Source organism: Gossypium arboreum, chromosome 9, assembly GCF_025698485.1.
Source record: "Gossypium arboreum isolate Shixiya-1 chromosome 9, ASM2569848v2, whole genome shotgun sequence".
Classification (NCBI taxonomy): Eukaryota; Viridiplantae; Streptophyta; class Magnoliopsida; order Malvales; family Malvaceae; genus Gossypium; species Gossypium arboreum.
In genome coordinates, this window is record NC_069078.1 from 8479965 (window position 1) to 8498528 (window position 18564).

The 18564-nt window shown below is 32.1% G+C and overlaps 4 protein-coding genes across 4 annotated transcripts in view; 2 read left to right on the top strand and 2 right to left on the bottom strand.

Annotated features, from left to right (window-relative positions):
* Nucleotides 1-1815: 1815 nt before the first annotated feature.
* On the bottom strand, nt 1816-2280 carry LOC108488075 (protein MAIN-LIKE 2-like). Its single transcript, XM_017792388.1, has one exon. It carries the CDS (start codon nt 2278-2280, stop codon nt 1816-1818), a length of 465 nt encoding a protein of 154 aa, XP_017647877.1.
* Nucleotides 2281-3126: 846 nt separating this feature from the next.
* LOC108488595 (pentatricopeptide repeat-containing protein At1g33350) lies at nt 3127-5074 on the top strand. The gene has a single exon (XM_017792881.2). It carries the CDS (start codon nt 3360-3362, stop codon nt 4917-4919), a length of 1560 nt encoding a protein of 519 aa, XP_017648370.1. The 5' UTR covers nt 3127-3359; the 3' UTR covers nt 4920-5074.
* A 7873-nt stretch (nt 5075-12947) lies between these two features.
* LOC108487421 (RING-H2 finger protein ATL46) lies at nt 12948-14638 on the top strand. The gene has a single exon (XM_017791764.2). It carries the CDS (start codon nt 13302-13304, stop codon nt 14433-14435), a length of 1134 nt encoding a protein of 377 aa, XP_017647253.1. The 5' UTR covers nt 12948-13301; the 3' UTR covers nt 14436-14638.
* Nucleotides 14639-15889: 1251 nt separating this feature from the next.
* LOC108487107 (potassium transporter 8-like) overlaps nt 15890-18564 on the bottom strand; it is a 28846-nt gene continuing 26171 nt past the window's right edge. The window contains exons 5-8 of the mRNA XM_017791345.2: nt 17928-17980; nt 17527-17650; nt 17189-17443; nt 15890-17099 (exon numbers count right to left, since the gene is read on the bottom strand). Of these exons, the coding sequence (XP_017646834.1) occupies nt 16063-17099; nt 17189-17443; nt 17527-17650; nt 17928-17980 (1469 nt within the window). The 3' untranslated portion in view covers nt 15890-16062. The remainder of the gene's footprint in view (nt 17100-17188; nt 17444-17526; nt 17651-17927; nt 17981-18564) is intronic.

The window sequence follows — 18564 nt, forward strand, 5'->3', positions numbered from 1 at the left end:
ACCTTGCTCGACTAGAATACCTAACAATATGGATATTCGAGAAACAACCAACCAACATAAGTTGTCGGATGGTGTAGGAACCCAGGCCATACAACTCGATCATGTCCAAATCGGAATAGTTGATAGTTGTTGTAATAAAATTATGTTGCATTATTTACATTTTATTAAAATGATGGAAAACATTAAAAATATTTCCTTATTCAAAACAACTTTTATTTTATTACAAATATAAAAGAGTAAATTATAATTAAAATATTAAAACAACTTTTATTTTATTAAATAAAAGAATATAAAAATTTTATACAAGTATATTAAAAAATTTAATGTTGGTGCCGGTCGGAATCAGTGCCACATGGGGGTCGTTGACAGTTACGTGCTGGATTCCTCTTTACTTCAGATTCTAGAGAGGGTTTTGGTTGCTCCGGCGGGGATTGTGGTTCATCCGGCTGGAGATCTAGTTGTGGGTGTTGGGAGGATGAGCCACCTTGATAGAATAATAGCTGTGGAGGTGTTTGCATCACCCATGGCGGAGGTGTTTGAATCCCATAAGGTGATGGGGTTTGGTAAAAAGAAGGGCTCCCCAACGGCCCCTCGTGCGACAATAGCCTATAGATCGGTGGTTGATTCGGAGTAATTGGGAATGGAGATGAATCGGGCCATGCATTCCAACCTACCATAAGACTGGAAAAAGGAAAATATAAGGGTTAGGATATATATATAAAGGCTAGGATACGCACCTGGCATAATCTGAATAGGCTGTGATATGGGTGTCATCGGTTGAAGTGTTGGGCCCGGTGATTGTGTGGGCGTTATTGATGGGCCAGCTGATTGTATGGGCATTGTTGATGGGCCTGGGTCATTATCCCTTCTTATTGGATTTAAAGGGCCTCGTCGTTCCCTTTGGACACGAATTTGTTGTCGCCTCTCTTCTTCTGACAGTAAATATGGCTTCCCATGGATCCTAAACCATGGCATGTATTCCAGCACTCACGCTAACTCAGGAACGATGATCGGTTCCCGAGTAGGTATATAATCATATCGATTCTCTCACATTTTGATATATGCTGAATAGAATCTCGGCCAATCCGTATGCAATTGCCGTAAGTCCATTTTGTGCTCATCATTGAGCACCTCAGGTGCCACGGGAATCAATTTTAGGAAGCCAAATTGCCGCAATACTCGATCTGACTGATGCATCTCCACGATAGCATAGTTGACCAATGGGACCTTCACGTACCAAACATTCGGATTTTAAGATAATTCATCTGGAATTACTGCCCGAATTGCCGGATCCTCGTATGGTGTCCATTGAAACTATATGAATATAATAAAAATATTAGTTGTATACATAATACTAAATACTAAATAGTCAATATTAAATATTAAATACTAAATACAAAATGATTATTTTATTATCTATATATATTTTATTTAAAACTTACTTGTGCTTCCGACCGTTGGTCTAATAGAAGCCGTATATCTTCAAGAGATGTAGGTATTCCAACATAACTCGCCGAATGGTTCCACCTAATTAAATAATTTTTTAGCATACAATTATATTTTAAATCTACGTAATAATTGTAAAATCTAATTTAAAATTTACCTCGTTATAAGTGGGAATATATATGGCTGGTCCACTCGAGGACGGAAAAATGGAAAGCGAAACTATGCCCATGATTGCAGTAGTGATAGGCAACCTCCTGTTTTTTCTTTGTTCAGTCGCGTCGCCCCGCACATTTCCCCGCACAATGTTGCTAACACGGCACACGCCCAATTAAGTTCACCAACTGCTCTAAAATCAACGAGTTTCAGCAGTCATCTCAGATGTACGCGGTTTCGTGACAAGTCCGGCATTAGATAACCTCCGATCATCTCAAGAATGTATGCCCGAGCATATCGTATTCTTTCTAGTTCAGTCGAATCATTATCCGGCTCCGGAAATGTGTCTCGTAACCAGCCCATCTCGATCCGACCTCCGTTAATATTGTCCGAAATAGCACCCAAAAGCTCGTAACATATAGCGCCCCAATCAGTAGAATAAGCAGACCCAGTGACCGTGTACCTATCCACCGGCAATCCCAATTGCAACTCCACGTCTTCTAAAGTGATAGTACACTCTCCGCATGGAAGATAGAAAGTGTACGTCTCGGGTCTCCACCTCTCTATCAACGCACTGATTAGTTTCGGGTCGAACTTGCACCCCCGGCCTATCGTGACCACGTGCCAAAAACCCGCGTCCCGCAGGTAACCCTCTATCAACAGTGAAGAAGGACCAGACATATTACAAATATAGCATTGCAACACCCAATCTACAGACTGTTATAAAAAATTATAAAATTAAAATTAAAATTGCATAAATGAAAAAAAATATTAAATTGTACTAAAAAATTAATTAAAACTACATAAATTAAAAAAATATTAAATAATATTGAAATATTAAAATTATCACTTACCATTGTCATTTGATCGACAGAGATGTGTTTATTATCAAGACGAATTAATTCCCTTTCCATTGCAAAAATTTAATTTAAAATACAACTAATTCAAAAAAATTTTAAATAGAGCTTTTTTGCAAAAATTAAAGAGAGCTTTGAAAAAATTTGAGAGAATATGAGAGAATTTTTAGAAGAATTTGAGAGAATTTGGAAATGAGGACTTTTTTGTGTAAAAAATCAAGGGGAAAGGGGGTTTTATAGTTTTTTTTTTTACCGTTGGGGGCCCAACGGTCAAATTTTTGACTGTTTGAAAAACACGGGCAAAGCGCGTCCTGAGGAAGCGCTTTGTCCACATCAACACAAACCGCGTCCTTAGGGAAGTGTTTTCTGCTGATGTGGACAAAGCGCTTCCTCAGGAACATGCTTTGCTGGCAAATACCTTAACTTCGAGCTGACGTGGACGCGATTTTCCCGTTTTCGGCCTATTCCAGTAAATAATTAAAAAATCGGCCTATTTCTTTAAAAAAAAGTTGGAAATGGGCCTTTATCGGTAAAATACCCCTATTTTTACTAGTAAATAAAATACAATTGGAATTTTAAAGAGAAACCTTGAATAATAAACGTACATATATTTTCGTAAAAAAAAAGAACACGTATATATATGGCTTTTTTTTTTTTACACAAAACGTATATATATCGCTGTAACCTGCAGGAGAGGGATCATTTGTGAGGAGTGAGTTTTGGCAAGAAAATTCATCCTCTTCCCGAAGACCATAAACGTATATATAGCTGCCACGACGAAGGGTCTCTCCACGACTACCATGTTAGCCGGCGGCTTATATAATCGAAGGGGGTAAGCTTCAGTTCTTTCTGTACAGTAGAAGCAAATATGCATGCTCCATATATGGTTTAAGCCAACTCAAAATGAACCAACACTTCCTAACAATCCTAGAAAAATGCATTAATCTCAGCCATCTTAAACAACTCCAATCCTTCATCATCTCTCAAGGCCACTCCCACACCCAATTCTACATCTTCAAGTTAGTTCGCTTTTGCACACTCAAGATTTTCAACTTTTACTATGCTCGCTTACTGTTTGATCATCTTCCTTCTCCCAATATATACTTATACACTGCCATGATTACTGCTTATGCCTCTGACCCCAACCACCATACTTCCGCTTTTGTCCTTTACCGTCACATGCTTCGCAAAGGCAAGCCGGCACCCAACAATTTTATTTTCCCTCATGTCTTGAAATCAGCTCCTGAGGTTTTGGAGTCTAATGGCACGAAACTGGTTCATACCCAGATTTTAAAATCGGGTTTTGGACAATACCCAGTTGTTCAAACGGCTCTGGTTGATTCCTATTCGAGGACGGGTTCGTGCATTGGGATTGCAAGGGACGTGTTCGATGAAATGTCTGACAGAAATCTTGTGTCTTGGACTGCTATGGTTTCTGGGTATATGAGAGTAGGGGATGTTGGAAAGGCTGTTTCGCTTTTCGAGCAGATGCCCAATAGGGATATTCCTTCTTGGAATGCTGTTATTGCAGGGTGCACGCAAAATGGATTCTTTTCTGAGGCTATTTCAGTGTTGAGAAAGATGGTAATGGTGGGAACAGGAGAAGGGAATAGGCCTAATCAGGTTACAGTTGTTTGCAGTTTATCGGCTTGTGGAAACACTGGGATGTTTCAGCTTGGCAAATCAATCCATGGTTACGTTTATAGAAATGGTATTGATAATGATTGTTTCATAGCTAATGCTTTAATAGATATGTATGGGAAATGTGGGAGCTTAGATACAGCAAGAAGGATTTTTGAAATGAGTTCCAAGAAAAACTTGACATCTTGGAACTCTATAATCAATTGTTTTGCACTACATGGACAAAGTGAGAATGCAATTAGTTTGTTTGAGGAGATGATCAATTGTGGTTTTGAGGATATTAGACCTGATGCAGTTACCTTTATCAGTCTGTTGAATGCTTGTACACATGGAGGATTGGTTGAAAAAGGCCGTGCTTATTTTGAGTTGATGACTAGTAGTTACAATATCGAACCTAGGATTGATCATTATGGTTGTTTAATCGATCTTCTTGGTAGAGCAGGAAAGTTTGAGGAAGCAATGGAAGTCATTAATTGTATGAAGATGAAACCTGATGAGGTTGTTTGGGGCTCATTGTTAAATGGATGTAAAATATACGGTCGCCTGGATTTGGCAGAGTTTGCAGTAAAGAAACTTATCGAAATCGACCCGAACAATGGAGGTTATGGCTCTATGTTGGCAAATTTATATGGAGCATTAGGGAAATGGGATGAGGTACGCAAATTTAGGAAGAAGTTGAAGGAACAGAGTGCTTATAAGACCCCAGGTTGCAGTTGGATCGAAGTTGACGGAAAAGTTCATCAATTCTATTCTGTTGATAAGATGCATCCTAGAACTGATGAGATCTATGGCATTTTGGAAAGCATGGTTGCTTTTTCCTAAAGCTCGGTAAAAATACAATGAAGGCTATTATATTAGGAGCTAGATTGCATTTTATCTTATTTACTCAAAAAATGGATAAATTAATCATTTGTAAATAAGATTAAAGAGCAAATTGCTCTTTTCATTTAAAAAAAATTTATTGCTACTTATAAAAATTGACATGGTTGACGGGATAACTAGACAATTATATATGGTATGCACCTTGTCTCATTCCAGCATACAAGACCAGTTTTTTAACAACAAAAACAACTGAAATTTTTAATATAAGGGTGAGTTTACACTTTGATCTAATGTATAAAAATTAATTTATTTATTTTTAATATACTTCTAATATAACAACCTCCGAGATATTTTTACTTCTAATAGTATTTTTGTTCACATCACTCTAGAATCCATGTGCAAAATAACAATTTTGATTATAGAAAACTATTGTTTCATGTATTTTTGTTTGACACTTACATTTGATGCTTATTCAAATAAGCTAACAAAAATTTGACTCTCTAAAGAATATCAAAATAAATGAAAAAAACTTTTAAAAAAAATGTATAATTCGTATTTAGACTTGATCATGGATTGGATTGATATAAAATTTTATGCTCGTTTTTTAGACTCGGTCTAAAATTCTGTCTAAACTCGACCCAGATTAAAAATACTAAATTGAGTCCAACTCAACTTGCCAGTATTAATTTTTTTAGATTATTTTTATATAAAAACAAATTTTAAAAATATAATACATCAAATACATTAAAAATATTAAAATAAATGTTTGCTGACAAACTGAAAATACATTAAAAAATCTTTATACTTAAATAACATTAAAATAGTTGCAACTTAACAAATAAATACCTCTAAAATAATAGTAAAATTAACAATAACAATAAAACAGTAGAAATATAATAGTAAAATGGTAGTAAAACAATAATAAAAATAGCAGCAAAATAACAACAAAACAATTGCTTTGGGTTGAGCTTGGGCTAAAAAATCCTACTCAAGACCTAATCTGTTTAAAAAATGGGTCTTATTTTTTGTTTGAACCTATTTTTCGAACTTATACTTTTTACCAATTCCTCTTATCTTTTAATTGAAAAACCTGTACCGATGTCCCATCTTATGATTAGTTGTACCTATATCCCTTTTGACTGTTGGCATGTCAACATCCTTGGATTAATGGGGCATTAAGTTTTCAATTGATGTGGAACAAATATGTTACCTCAAAGTCAATGGAGGTGAAAGTTCCAACAACAACTCAATTGGTAATCATGAATGAAAAGAAGGTACCAGCATTTATGTTATCTTATATAAAAAGTAAGTTTTAAATTTTTTCCTTATTCTCAAATTTAGTCATTTTTATTCTCTATGGTTGAAATTTGAGTAAGAAGTTTACTAAACTTTCATAGCATCAGCCATTAACATGTTAATTGTTAGAAAAATAGACTTGAGAAACAGTTTTGTTACACAGTAAAATTTTAAAACTTTCATAAAACTGGATTTTAGTTGTATTATCTATAGTAATAAATTTTACTAAATTTAGTATATATGTTTCCGAGCTAGAGAGATTTTTCCAATCTTGGATCTAGAATACAAATTCTTTCAACTTTCAACTAAATAATATTCTCAAGCCATAGATACTTAGAGAGTGAGATTTATTCAAAGAACCAAGCAAATGATCAAAACCTAAACTTTCTTTTAAGGAAAATTCAAAATGAAAAAAATTCAATCTATTAAATTTGAAGTATAATTGCTAAGGAATAGACAATTATAAGCTCACAAAATTGAAGCAGAAGTACTCACAAAAAAATAGAATTTATTTAAGTTCGAGGAAATGTCCCAAATAAATTTTCACTAAAATTCGACAAAGCATTCTAGTATATGTGAATCTTTTCCAACAACCCCTTAATCCCTATATATAGCAAAAAAATCACAAGAGCTCTAGAATATGAACAGGGAAAATAATATTTCAATAGAAAACTAAAGTCTTGGTAAAACTCCAACAGGATGGGCTGCACAAACAGGGAATCTCTCACTAAAGTGTCCCCATCCCCATGCTCATTAACTAGGCTCTTTAATTTCATGTATTATGTACAATTATACATGCAGTCCACTTTTAAATTAAATTAAAACAAGTCCATATAATTATCCATTTTAATAACTAATTTTTTCTAAAATATTAATTAATTAATTAAATATTAAATTAAATTATTTTTCAACTAAATTTTAATTTTGTCAGTCACGATAATTTTATCGTATTAAAAGCTATGAGTAAATAAATTTAATTATCCTATTCAAGTAATCGAGATGACTAATTAATCTTAATTTCTCACTTTAGGCTCCATTATTCAATTTAATAATAATCTAAATAAATTAAATTAATTTCTAATTAATCTTTTGTTACTTTGTGAAATTGCATTTATTATAGCTACTAATTTAGGCAATATATTTCTCATTCATCGTTTTCATCTATTTGTCAAACTTTTCTTAATTTGCAATCCTTTCAAAATCATATTGAGCTGGAAAATGGACTAATCTAACACATATATAATTAGAGATTAAATAATTTGTAATTAAATTATTACTCTTTGTCTTTTAATTATAAATTATTTAGTCATGGAATCAATCTACTAAAAGTATCATGATTGAACTCCCATTATATATCATTACGAAATGAACTTAGATTTATGCTTTTGTCCACTGACCTTGTCATCTGTGTTACTCTCATAGAATATCATTGATCTTTTTATGTTAAATTAGTTCACCTAATTAGATCTTATTTTATCTCATAATCACCATTCCATTTTCCAAGATGAAAAAGATCATTATTAATAGATAGTAATAATCATTCATCCCTAACGAATAACTTGTGGCCATATTCATTTTCCATAATTCATGCAATGCTAGTGAGAGGATATTATTTACTTTTTAACCTAGCTATGAATTCCACTATTCTAAATGAAGTTATACCGTACATAAGTCATATTCCTAATATATCAACTTTTGGCTCCGAGACCAAGAGAGCATTGACTTTCAATATATCAAAGTACATGAGTTATGTACACATAGTCAGTCACTTAGTTAGGATTTAGGTAAATCACACCATAAACATAACAAGTGAATAAATCCATAAACAGATCTAAGATAAATTTTATTTTTAGGAGTCAACTGCTTCGATACTCAAGACAATGTATCTCCCAAATTTAAACTTATAAATGACATAATAGTCCCTATGAATAAACTATTCATTTTTATTCTTATGTATTATGAACAATTTAGATTATCTCCTAATATAAGTTGTCTTCTCCATCTTAATTCTTTCCTTATGATGCAACTTAATATTAGTTAAAACTTATGTAATCAATGAGCGAATATTTGCTTATTCATTTTACTTTTCATGCAAAAATTATTGAGGACTATCATACAAAGATGAAATAATTTAATTGAATGGAAATTTATTTATTCAATTAGTTCAAAAATTACAAGTAGAATGAGAAAATCACTGCACTAAGGGAAAATATCCTAACAATATTCTACTTGCTGTAGTGAAATAAATGAGTCATATTTTGCATACACATGCCCTTTACAGGTTTCTCAAAACTCCTAACCACTAGAGTATTGGTAAAAAGATTCGTAAGGTTGTCCTCGGATGCAATTTTGACTAAATCTACTATTCCACCTACTACTATCTCTTGTATAATATGATATTTACGATCAATGTGTCCTCTTATGATTTCTTTTTCCCTTATTATTAGCTATTGTGCAACGTTATCACAATACATTGTAATAGCTTATTCCATACTAAAAATGACCTGAAGATCTGTTAAGAAAATTTGAAGCCAGACTGTTTCTTTCATTACGTCAGAAGCAGCCACATATTTGGTCTCCATAGTGAAGTCAATAGTACAAGTCTACTTAAACTTCTCAACACTATGGCTCCACGACCTAGAAAAAAAAACACACTTCGATGTTGATTTTCTCAAGTCTCTACTCGTCTACAAGTCGGAGTCCATATATCCAAAGGGTGTTAGATCCCTTCTAGAATATACAAGCATATGATATCTTGTTCTTCGTAAATACTTGAATATATGCTTAATTGCTTGACAATGTCTAGGTTTAGTATTTGCCTAATATTGACTCTCCATTCTTACTACAAAATAGATATTTTTAAATGGGATGATGTTACATTCGGTACATGTTCTTTTATAAAATATCCAATGTGGTACCTCAATTATCAATATGTATTTTATTATAATACATATACTTTCATGAAATTTTCAATGTGATATTTTGGTGTTAATACTGTTAGTGAATTGGTAAACCAACCAATAAAAATTTAACACGTAGAATTTATATTCAAATCAAGTCTACATGGATAATATAACATTATATAAAAACTAAATAAAACTTACATAAAAGTATTTGTACTTGATTCCCATGCCAAATCATCATCAATATCTCATTTTTTTCGATTTAGTCAAATTGTATTTCAATCCTCCAACTTTTTAAAATATACAACTTGGTCCTTTTTCTACATTTTCACATTTGCAACTTTCTACATTGAGTTCCATCCCAATACCAATTTAATCCCTGATTCAACTCATTTCCTCAAAATTTCATTGTATCTGCTCCTGGAATAGTACCAGATGTGATACCAAAAATTTTGAAGCGTTGCAGTACGGTTGAGCAAAAGGATTCAATGTATTCTAAAACCTTGGAATGAGTTTTGGGAAGGACAAGATTATGGATGATAGTTACAACGTACCAGATTCGTGTTTTCCATCCTGGTGGCTGACGCCTAATGCTGTAGCTTGGCGTCCATAATATGGCTTGGCTTTTGTCAAATGTTTATATGTAGTTCTAATGTAGTGGAGCTTTATGCTCATTTGCTTGTAATGTTTTAAAAATCAATGAAAGTTTTGTTAAATATAAATAAAAGTTATCATAAGTGCTTAAAAATTAGACTTAATGCATATTTTAGTTCTTGACGTATATCGTTTTTTTTTTTTTTACTTTGGTTCTTAAAGTTTTTATCCCTAATATTATCAAGTGTTTTCAATTCAATCCCTAATGTTATCAAATGTTTTTAGTTTATTCTTTTAGATGTAAAAAGGTCATCCAATGATATGTTGTCATGTGTCGTACAATGACATCACTATGGCATCATCATAAAACCTTAAAAATACTAAAAATTACTAAAATTATAAAGAATTAGGAAAAGTTATTAAAATTATTAAAAATAGAAAAATATAAACAATTATATAATCACAAAAAAGTTTACACAAAAGTATTAAAATTATTTAAAATTATGAAATTTATTAAAATTATTAAAAATAGAAAAATATAAAATTACAAAATTATATAAAAATATAAAAGTACTAAAATTTTTTAAAATATTAGAGATTTTAGTATTATTTTAAAATTTTTCCTCCTTATTTTAATATTTTTAGTTGGATTTGAATTCTTTGAGGAAGAAAAAGCTGAAAATCAAGAGAAAAAAATCTGATTTGTTATTTTTCTATTGAAAAGGAATAAGGATAACGTAAAATCACAATTCCATACTATTCTTTTTCATATTTAAAGCACAATCAAAATTTTATATATATAATTACAACAAATCAAAATATTTCTAATGACAAACTGTTGCTCACTAAATCCATAGTTTCATGGCAGATCATCATCATATATCAACCAAATCATGTTTCTTTTTTATATTTACAAATTGAAATAATTAAAGGGAAAACATTCATTAATTATATGGAATGCCCAACTACAAGCAACCTTAATCACTTAAATCTGTCCCTTAATTACATATATCTTCCTTCAAATATCCAATCCAACCAATGTCTTACTGTCATCCAATCCTTCACCTAATTAGCCTTTTAACATTAAAAGATGAAAAGATTGAAGAAAGGTTTCACATCTCCCATACTCAATTACAAGTTAAACCAAAAACACTCAAGAAATGTGACAATTAAACTACATTTTTTGTGACCAACAATAACCTAAGATTCAGCTTTAAAACTCAGATCATTTCAATGAAGTGGGGGCTCTAATGTTCTTGTTTATTGCATTTCTTTAATATTTTGTTTGAATGGAGACTGAGGATGCATTGGAGTGTGTATTTATGGAAATAAATGTTGGGTTTTTCTATTATGAATGGATATAGAATATATGCGGTTGGTTTGAAAGATAGGATTCGATAAACAAGTGTTTGATAAGAATTTTAATTGCTATTTTATACAAATTAAGACCATTTTTTTTTGAAAACATGGAAATAATTCGCAATGTTCTATTTTCATTTCATTAATAAATATCTCTCATCAATTAATTAGGAAAAAAATCTTAATATTGAGAAAGAAAATCGATTTTAGACCCAATAGAGTAATTAGATTGAAAATAAAATTATTACTTTTAATTCTCTTTGGGGATAGAGTGTAATTACATTATAATTTTCTATATTATATTTAATAGTATAAATTTTAATTACGCAACTATATAATTTTAAATTAAAAAGAATATTAATTATTCTAAAATTATCCATAATGTTTGAGAAAAAATTTCAAACAAGTAAAAAAAAAAAAAGCTAAATACCAAATCATATGAAATATGTTAGTCGAAGAAAGTATTTGACAAGACGATTGCTAATAAAATTAACAAGAAAAATAAACATGCTATGTAATTTTATTTAATTACTCTAACATTCTATATTTGTCGGATTATTTCCTTTTAACATTAAACATATTCTCCTTACTATCGATACTCAAGTATAAATAGTTAATAACAAACGCTCTGCAATTTAGTAAAATTAGTGTAATTAATTTACAATAAATATTATTTAATTATTTTGAACAATGCATGAAAATTTATTTTTAATAAAAAATTAAATTAGTAAAACATCATATAATTATTCCTTAAAAATTAAAATATATATTCTAAAACTAAAATATCATCATTATATAAAAGAAACTTTTAAACTTAAATAATATATTGGTATATTTGGAAAGCAGTATGATAATTAAATTTGAGTGTAATTGTATTTAATTTAATGATATTTACTTAACAAATATGGCTAAACTACCTATTTAGTCATCTAAGTTTACCCGTGTTCCTATTTTGGCCACCCATTTAAATATTTTATTATTTTAGTCACTCAAATTAGATAAATTGTCAATTTTAGTCACTCCTATTAAATAAGTTGTAAATTTTAGTTACTTTACCGTTAAATGACTTTACTCACTAGACAGAATGTTGAAGTGATAATCTTTTGACTGGTATAATAACAAATTTAGCCCTTAACATTTTGAATATTCTGTCAATTTAGTCTTAATTCTAAAAAAATTAACAAATTTAACTCTCAATATTCACACATTTTTTCAATTTAGTCAAAATTTTAAAAATTCAAAATAAAAAATTGAAAAGATATATTATTTAAATACATAAAAATATAAAAATATATATAATTCTTAACTTGAAAATTTGAAATGTATATTTAATTGAATAACAATGATTTTTTTTAAAAATTCTTATGTTTTCAGATAACAAATAAAACATCCTTTCTTTTGTTTAAGCCCAAAACTTTCAATTAACTTAAACTCATTTTAAGTTTTTAAAATTATAATGTTTTTGAATTTTAGATTTTAGACTAATCTATTAAAATGTACAAAATGTTAAGGGATAAATTTGTTATTATACCAATAAAAAGATTACCACATCAATATTTTGTTAGTGACTAAAGGCAAGACATTTAATAGTAGAGTGATTAAAATAAAAAAAAATTAAATTGAATAACTAAAATAGAAACGCTAATAAACTCGAGTGACTAAATAAATGTTTAACCTAAAAATAATTACATTATTAGGTGATTTTTTAATAAAAGTTAAAAGTTTTTAGGCAAGCTAGCCCAACCTCTGAGAAGACCCAAACATTAAACAAGACAAGGACAGCATCAAGCTGCCTGCTTATGGTTGACCCTTTGAACCCCACGCGCTCATATTGGGAAGTAGGGCCAATAATCCAGCTTTTCTTTTTGGCATCCTTTAACCTTGCACTTTGGAACCTATTGCTTATGTTCTGCCACACTCTCATGGCTCTTTTTTTTTTTTTGTTCCCACCAGAGAAGCTAGAAGAAAAGGAAAAGAAAACCCAAATACCAATAGTGTTTTTTGACATTGGTTTATTTTGATAAATACTTAGATTAGATACCTTTCTCCCATTGTAAGGCTTTTTTCTTTCTAAAACTACAGCCTTTGGTAAGTTTCAAACACTCAACCTTTGGTAAATTTCTTCCCTTTATTGATAATGTAATGTTTTTTTATGTTAGTGCAAAGGAAATGTTTTGCTTTGAACATTTTTTGTTAGGCTGAAATTTTGGGGGTTTGGGGTTTTGAAGTTATGGTCTTTGAGTGCAGATATATGATCTGTGGGATGTTAGAAAGCAAAGAAAAGAGTTGGGTTTTGGAACATAACCATTTGAAGATGTCTTGGTTTCATCATTATCATCAAATCAAGCAAAAAGATGGCTACTTTCAATACCCATCTCCTCTTCCTCCACCCCCTTATACTCCTACTGGTTTTCATAAAGATTCAAGCCCTTCACCACCATCATCATCATCTGGTTCTAGAATCAGTCCAGCACTTCTTTTCATTATAGTAATCTTGGCTGTCTTGTTTTTCATCTCTGGTCTTTTACATCTACTTGTTAGATTCCTTACAAAACATCCACCTTCATCCACATCTTCACAATCTAATAGATACCCTGAAATCTCCACTTCTGATGCTCTCCAAAGACAGCTTCAACAACTCTTTCACCTCCATGATTCTGGGTTAGATCAAGCTTTCATTGATGCTTTACCTGTTTTCCACTACAAAGAAATTGTTGGTTTGAAAGAGCCTTTTGATTGTGCTGTTTGTTTGTGTGAATTTTCAGAGAAAGATAAGCTTAGATTGCTTCCCATGTGTAGCCATGCTTTCCATATCAATTGTATTGACACTTGGCTTTTGTCAAACTCAACATGCCCTCTTTGTAGGGGCACACTTTTCACTCCTGGGTTTTCAATGGAGAACCCAATGTTTGAATTTGATGAGATAAGGGAAGATGAAGGACTCCATGGTCAAAAAACAATGGAAATAGAAGAAATTGTTGTTGACAAAGGGGTGTTGCCTGTGAGACTAGGCAAATTCAAGAGGCTAGATGGTCAACCAAGGGAATCATTAGGTGAAACAAGTAGCAGCAATTTGGATGCAAGAAGGTGTTTTTCAATGGGTTCATATCAGTATGTGCTTGGTGCTTCAGATCTTAGGGTCACCCTCTGTTATGATAAACGCCATGGATGTGATTTTAAGCCATTAGTAGAAGGGAAAAAGATTAGCAGTGCAAGTAAAGGAGAGAGCTTTTCAGTTTCTAAGATATGGCTTTGGTCTAAGAAAGGCAAATTGTCAACTTCTTCTTCAGATGAACAAATGGGTATGCCTTCTTCTCTTAGTACAGAACTACCACCATGGTTGGTGAAAACACAAGAAAAATGAAATGTAATTTCTCTTAATAGTATCTGGTTTTAGACATTGTTTAATTAGATCATGCTTGTTATATGTGCTTTTGCTTAGCTCCTCTGAAATTTTTTGATGTGCTAATTCTAATATCATGATTAGTTTACAATGATGATTTGCTCTTTGTAACTTGAATGGAATGACGGGATAGAATTCATGAACGTAATCCCATGTTACTCTAACTTGTTTCTCATATTATTTAGAGGGTCTTTGAGGGTCATACCGCTATAATCATGTCTGAAAATATGCCCGACATAAGTGTCGGGTAAATACGATATTGCGGCTGTTTTCGGCTCAGTCGTAACTGAAAAACACTTGTGCAACTGCAATTTTGAATCCTTCCCGTCTGTGTAGTGTGAAAATTGTGTAGGTTATTTCATAGGTTAATTTTGGTAAATGTACCATATAGGCCCTGTATTGGGAGTTGGATTGCATTTTGTCCCATTTACTAAAAAAAATTGGCAAATTAGTCCTTATACGTTAGAACAAAGAGCAAACTGATCATTTTTGTTAAAAATTTCATCCATTTCTACTATTAAAAATTAGTGTCACTAACTGAATAATCAAATAGTTATACAAGGCATGCCATGTGTACCTCATGTTGACGTATAGAACTAGTTTTTAACAGTAGAAATAGATGAAATTTTAATAGAATGACAAATTTATTCTTTGATCTGATGTACAGAGTTTAATTTGTCTATTTTTTAAATTGAGGCAAAATGCAAATTGACTTGTAATATAAAGGTGTGCATGATACTTTTACCATGAATTTTGTTATAGTAAAATTGTATGATTAAGGGTGAGAAGGTTCTAATTTTACCATTTGTAGATCATGCCATCTTTCATTGTTTCTCTCTGTTGTCTGTCCCGTGTTATGTTACTCGAATTCGGGTATATTCAAAACATATCGTCACGCACATGTTCGAATATAAATAAGACATGGGTATTTCGAAAAAAAATGAAGAGTACTAGTTTCAAGTTTGAAGCATGGAGGGTGTCCCCTAACTTGTAGGAATCATAGATCTACTTCAAGGCGCAAACTTTTCATTCAATGTTTACTGTTTTTATGGCAAGACAGGCAATTTGATGGTTGGATTGATTATTTGCAATCAATTTCAACACTCCTATAAAAAGAAAAAGAAATCATGTTAGTGCTTTTGCTTTTTTTCTTGGGCTTTTGATGTGGCGCTTCAGTTTTTTTTCCCCTTTGTCCCCTTTTCTTTTTCTTTTTGAAAACTAAATATCAAATTCTATAACTTTAAGGATAATGTGCACTCAATCTGTTGTTTCTAAAGAGTGATCTTTGGCTTTGGAAGTGGGCAATGGATGGTGGGATCCATGAAAGCTCCCCCTTTTTTTTCTTTCGTTCTTTGCTTAGAAGATGAATATCCGTGTCAATATCGGTATTCGCTTCGAATCCAAATAGATAAAAATGATCACGAAAACTCTTACGATAGAACTTAGATTACATTTTACCTTTTTTATCTAAAAAGTAAGTAATTTAGTTTTTATATATTAGTTTTTATACAATAACATTATTTCGAAACCAAAGCCTCGAAAAAAAAAAACCTTTAAAGGAAGAAAATAAGTTAATACATAGAAATATTTATACCAAGTATACCATCCCAACTTCTAATGTAGACGCATGAGGAATGTTTAAAGCATAAGTTGGCTCTCTGGAGTTTCTTCTCAAGAAATCATATCCATAATTTATCACTATTCTCTTCATCAAATTTGATCCTTTCTTTGCTCTTACATATGAATGCCCCAATATGAATGCCATGCCTGATTCCCTAGCTTCCATCAGTTCCCGCAATTCCTCTCTCGCCTCATTGTCGATCCGGGGACTTTCTGGGACCACAAACCTCACCCTCTTCCTTGGCTTCTCGGGGGACTTTGCGCTTACTATTTCGGATGAATCTTCATGATCATCACCACCATCTGCACAAATTGACACACCTTGTGAATTCGATGATGATGTCCCAATAACTGTCATTTTCTCATCGTTCTCCATTCTGGTAATATGTTCGGGCCGTTCTGACCGGATGAATTCCGCAATGCTGCAAGCGAGGTCTTTCTCGAATTCAATATCATCTTTGTGAATATCTCGATATCCATACCGTGCAATACACCGATAAAGCCTATACCCTTTTGGACCAACTCTTCCGACTAGGAACCGTTCCCCGGGACTAACATGGGGCACTGGAACTGATTTGATGCAAAGAAACACAACTACTTGGTGGAAAGCTAGAAGGTTGGTGACAAAGTGAGAAAAAATAGCCGGGATCCCGGAAACAAGCTCAGTATGTATAAGCCCGATGCCACGAACCCGAACGATACCCAGAGTCGGACCGAGAGCAAGGAGCCAATTTATTGAGACCTTATTCTGAACATCAAACTCGTATTTCTTTAGTGTTCCATAGTGCCAAACGTACATTATGACTGAAAATATTAAAGCAAGGGCTATGGGAACCCAAGCCCCTTCAAGGAACTTCATGAGAGATGCTGAGAAATACAGTGCTTCAATGGAACCAAAGAAGAACAGAAAGAAAACAGCTAACAAGACACTTTTATGCCAGCATAACACAATAACCAGAGACATTAAGCATGTTGTAACCAACATAACTGTAATAACTGCCAAACCTGTCATATAAAAGAAGATGATTGTGTAAAAATAATTGGAATAATCAAATCGAAATTGAACCGAATTTAATAAAACCGACAATATGTACCAGAGGCATTCCCCATGCGTTTGGTGTCTCGAAAACCGATGGTTACAGCCAAGCATAAGAGCATCAAAGTCCAGTTGATCTGTGGGATGTAAATCTGGCCATGGATTTTGGATGAAGTGTGGATGATTTTGATCTTAGGGAAACAACCCAAAGCAGAACATTGTTTGATAATAGAGAATGTTCCAGTTATGATGGATTGACTTCCTACAACTGCTGCAAGTATGGCTATAACCAGAACTGGCCATCTTATTTTCTCTGAAAAACATCACCAATGGTGCCTAAACTTAGCAAATAACAACTTTGAAGATTGAAGAACATCGGTTTCGTCGAACACGTACCTGGTACCGACACGTAGAATCCGATCCTGTAGCCGGTTTCATTGATATGGTGCTTAGAAAGATAAGCAGCTTGGCCCATGTATGCAAGGATTAAAGAGGGGTAAACCACAAAGGTGAAAGCAACCTGCAGGACAAAAAATTGGATCCTTGTTAAGTCACTGCATCAAATATTACGTAGGCATTGGGAAATAACTTGAATACAGAGGAAGTAGATGGTATTCTTCACCCTCTACCTATCAGTTGATGATCAACAATGCATTCATGCATGCAACTAAGTTATGTATCCAACTCGAGTTTTAGCTAAGTTGATTCATATAATGATTTTTAAGAAGTGGTATTCAATAGGTTTGAATTCGAAAAAGAAAAAAAAAAACTTATGAGCCTGAAAACAACTAAAATACCTTGATAGACAACTGTGAAAAATGTCCAAGATCAGCAAACATAGCTTCTGAGCCTGAAACAATGAGAAGATGAACATTAGCACAGGAAAATGGCAATCAAGTCAACGTCAAAAGATATCGTAAAGTTCTATGATACCAAGATTTGGGTTTTAACTTGACACTAGTACAGATGTTAAAAAGTTATTCCAAATATATAATTTTTTATATATACAGTATTAAATATTATATCTTCGTATCCATATTCAAATATGTGTCGTATATAATTTTTATATATATTTAGAACATAGTATTAAATATTATATCTTCGTATCCATATTCAAATATGTGTCGGATTAGGAATGACAAAACAAAAATCTGAATTATCATGTTAAAATCCATCCCACCATTATAGTTTTTTTTTTTTAAGAATTGGATTTAAAACTAAGGTGCCTAAATTATATATAAAGGGCAATATCCATCTACAATATATATGAAATGATTGGTTGAGTTGGTATCACCTTCAATCAAATCTTAACTTTATTAGAAAATTATCAAAAGTACATTTATTTAATAAAGTTAATATATACAAAGTATTTGAACTTGATAATTTTTATCTATTTAGTACTTAAACTTTTTTTTTTGGACCTAATTCATATCT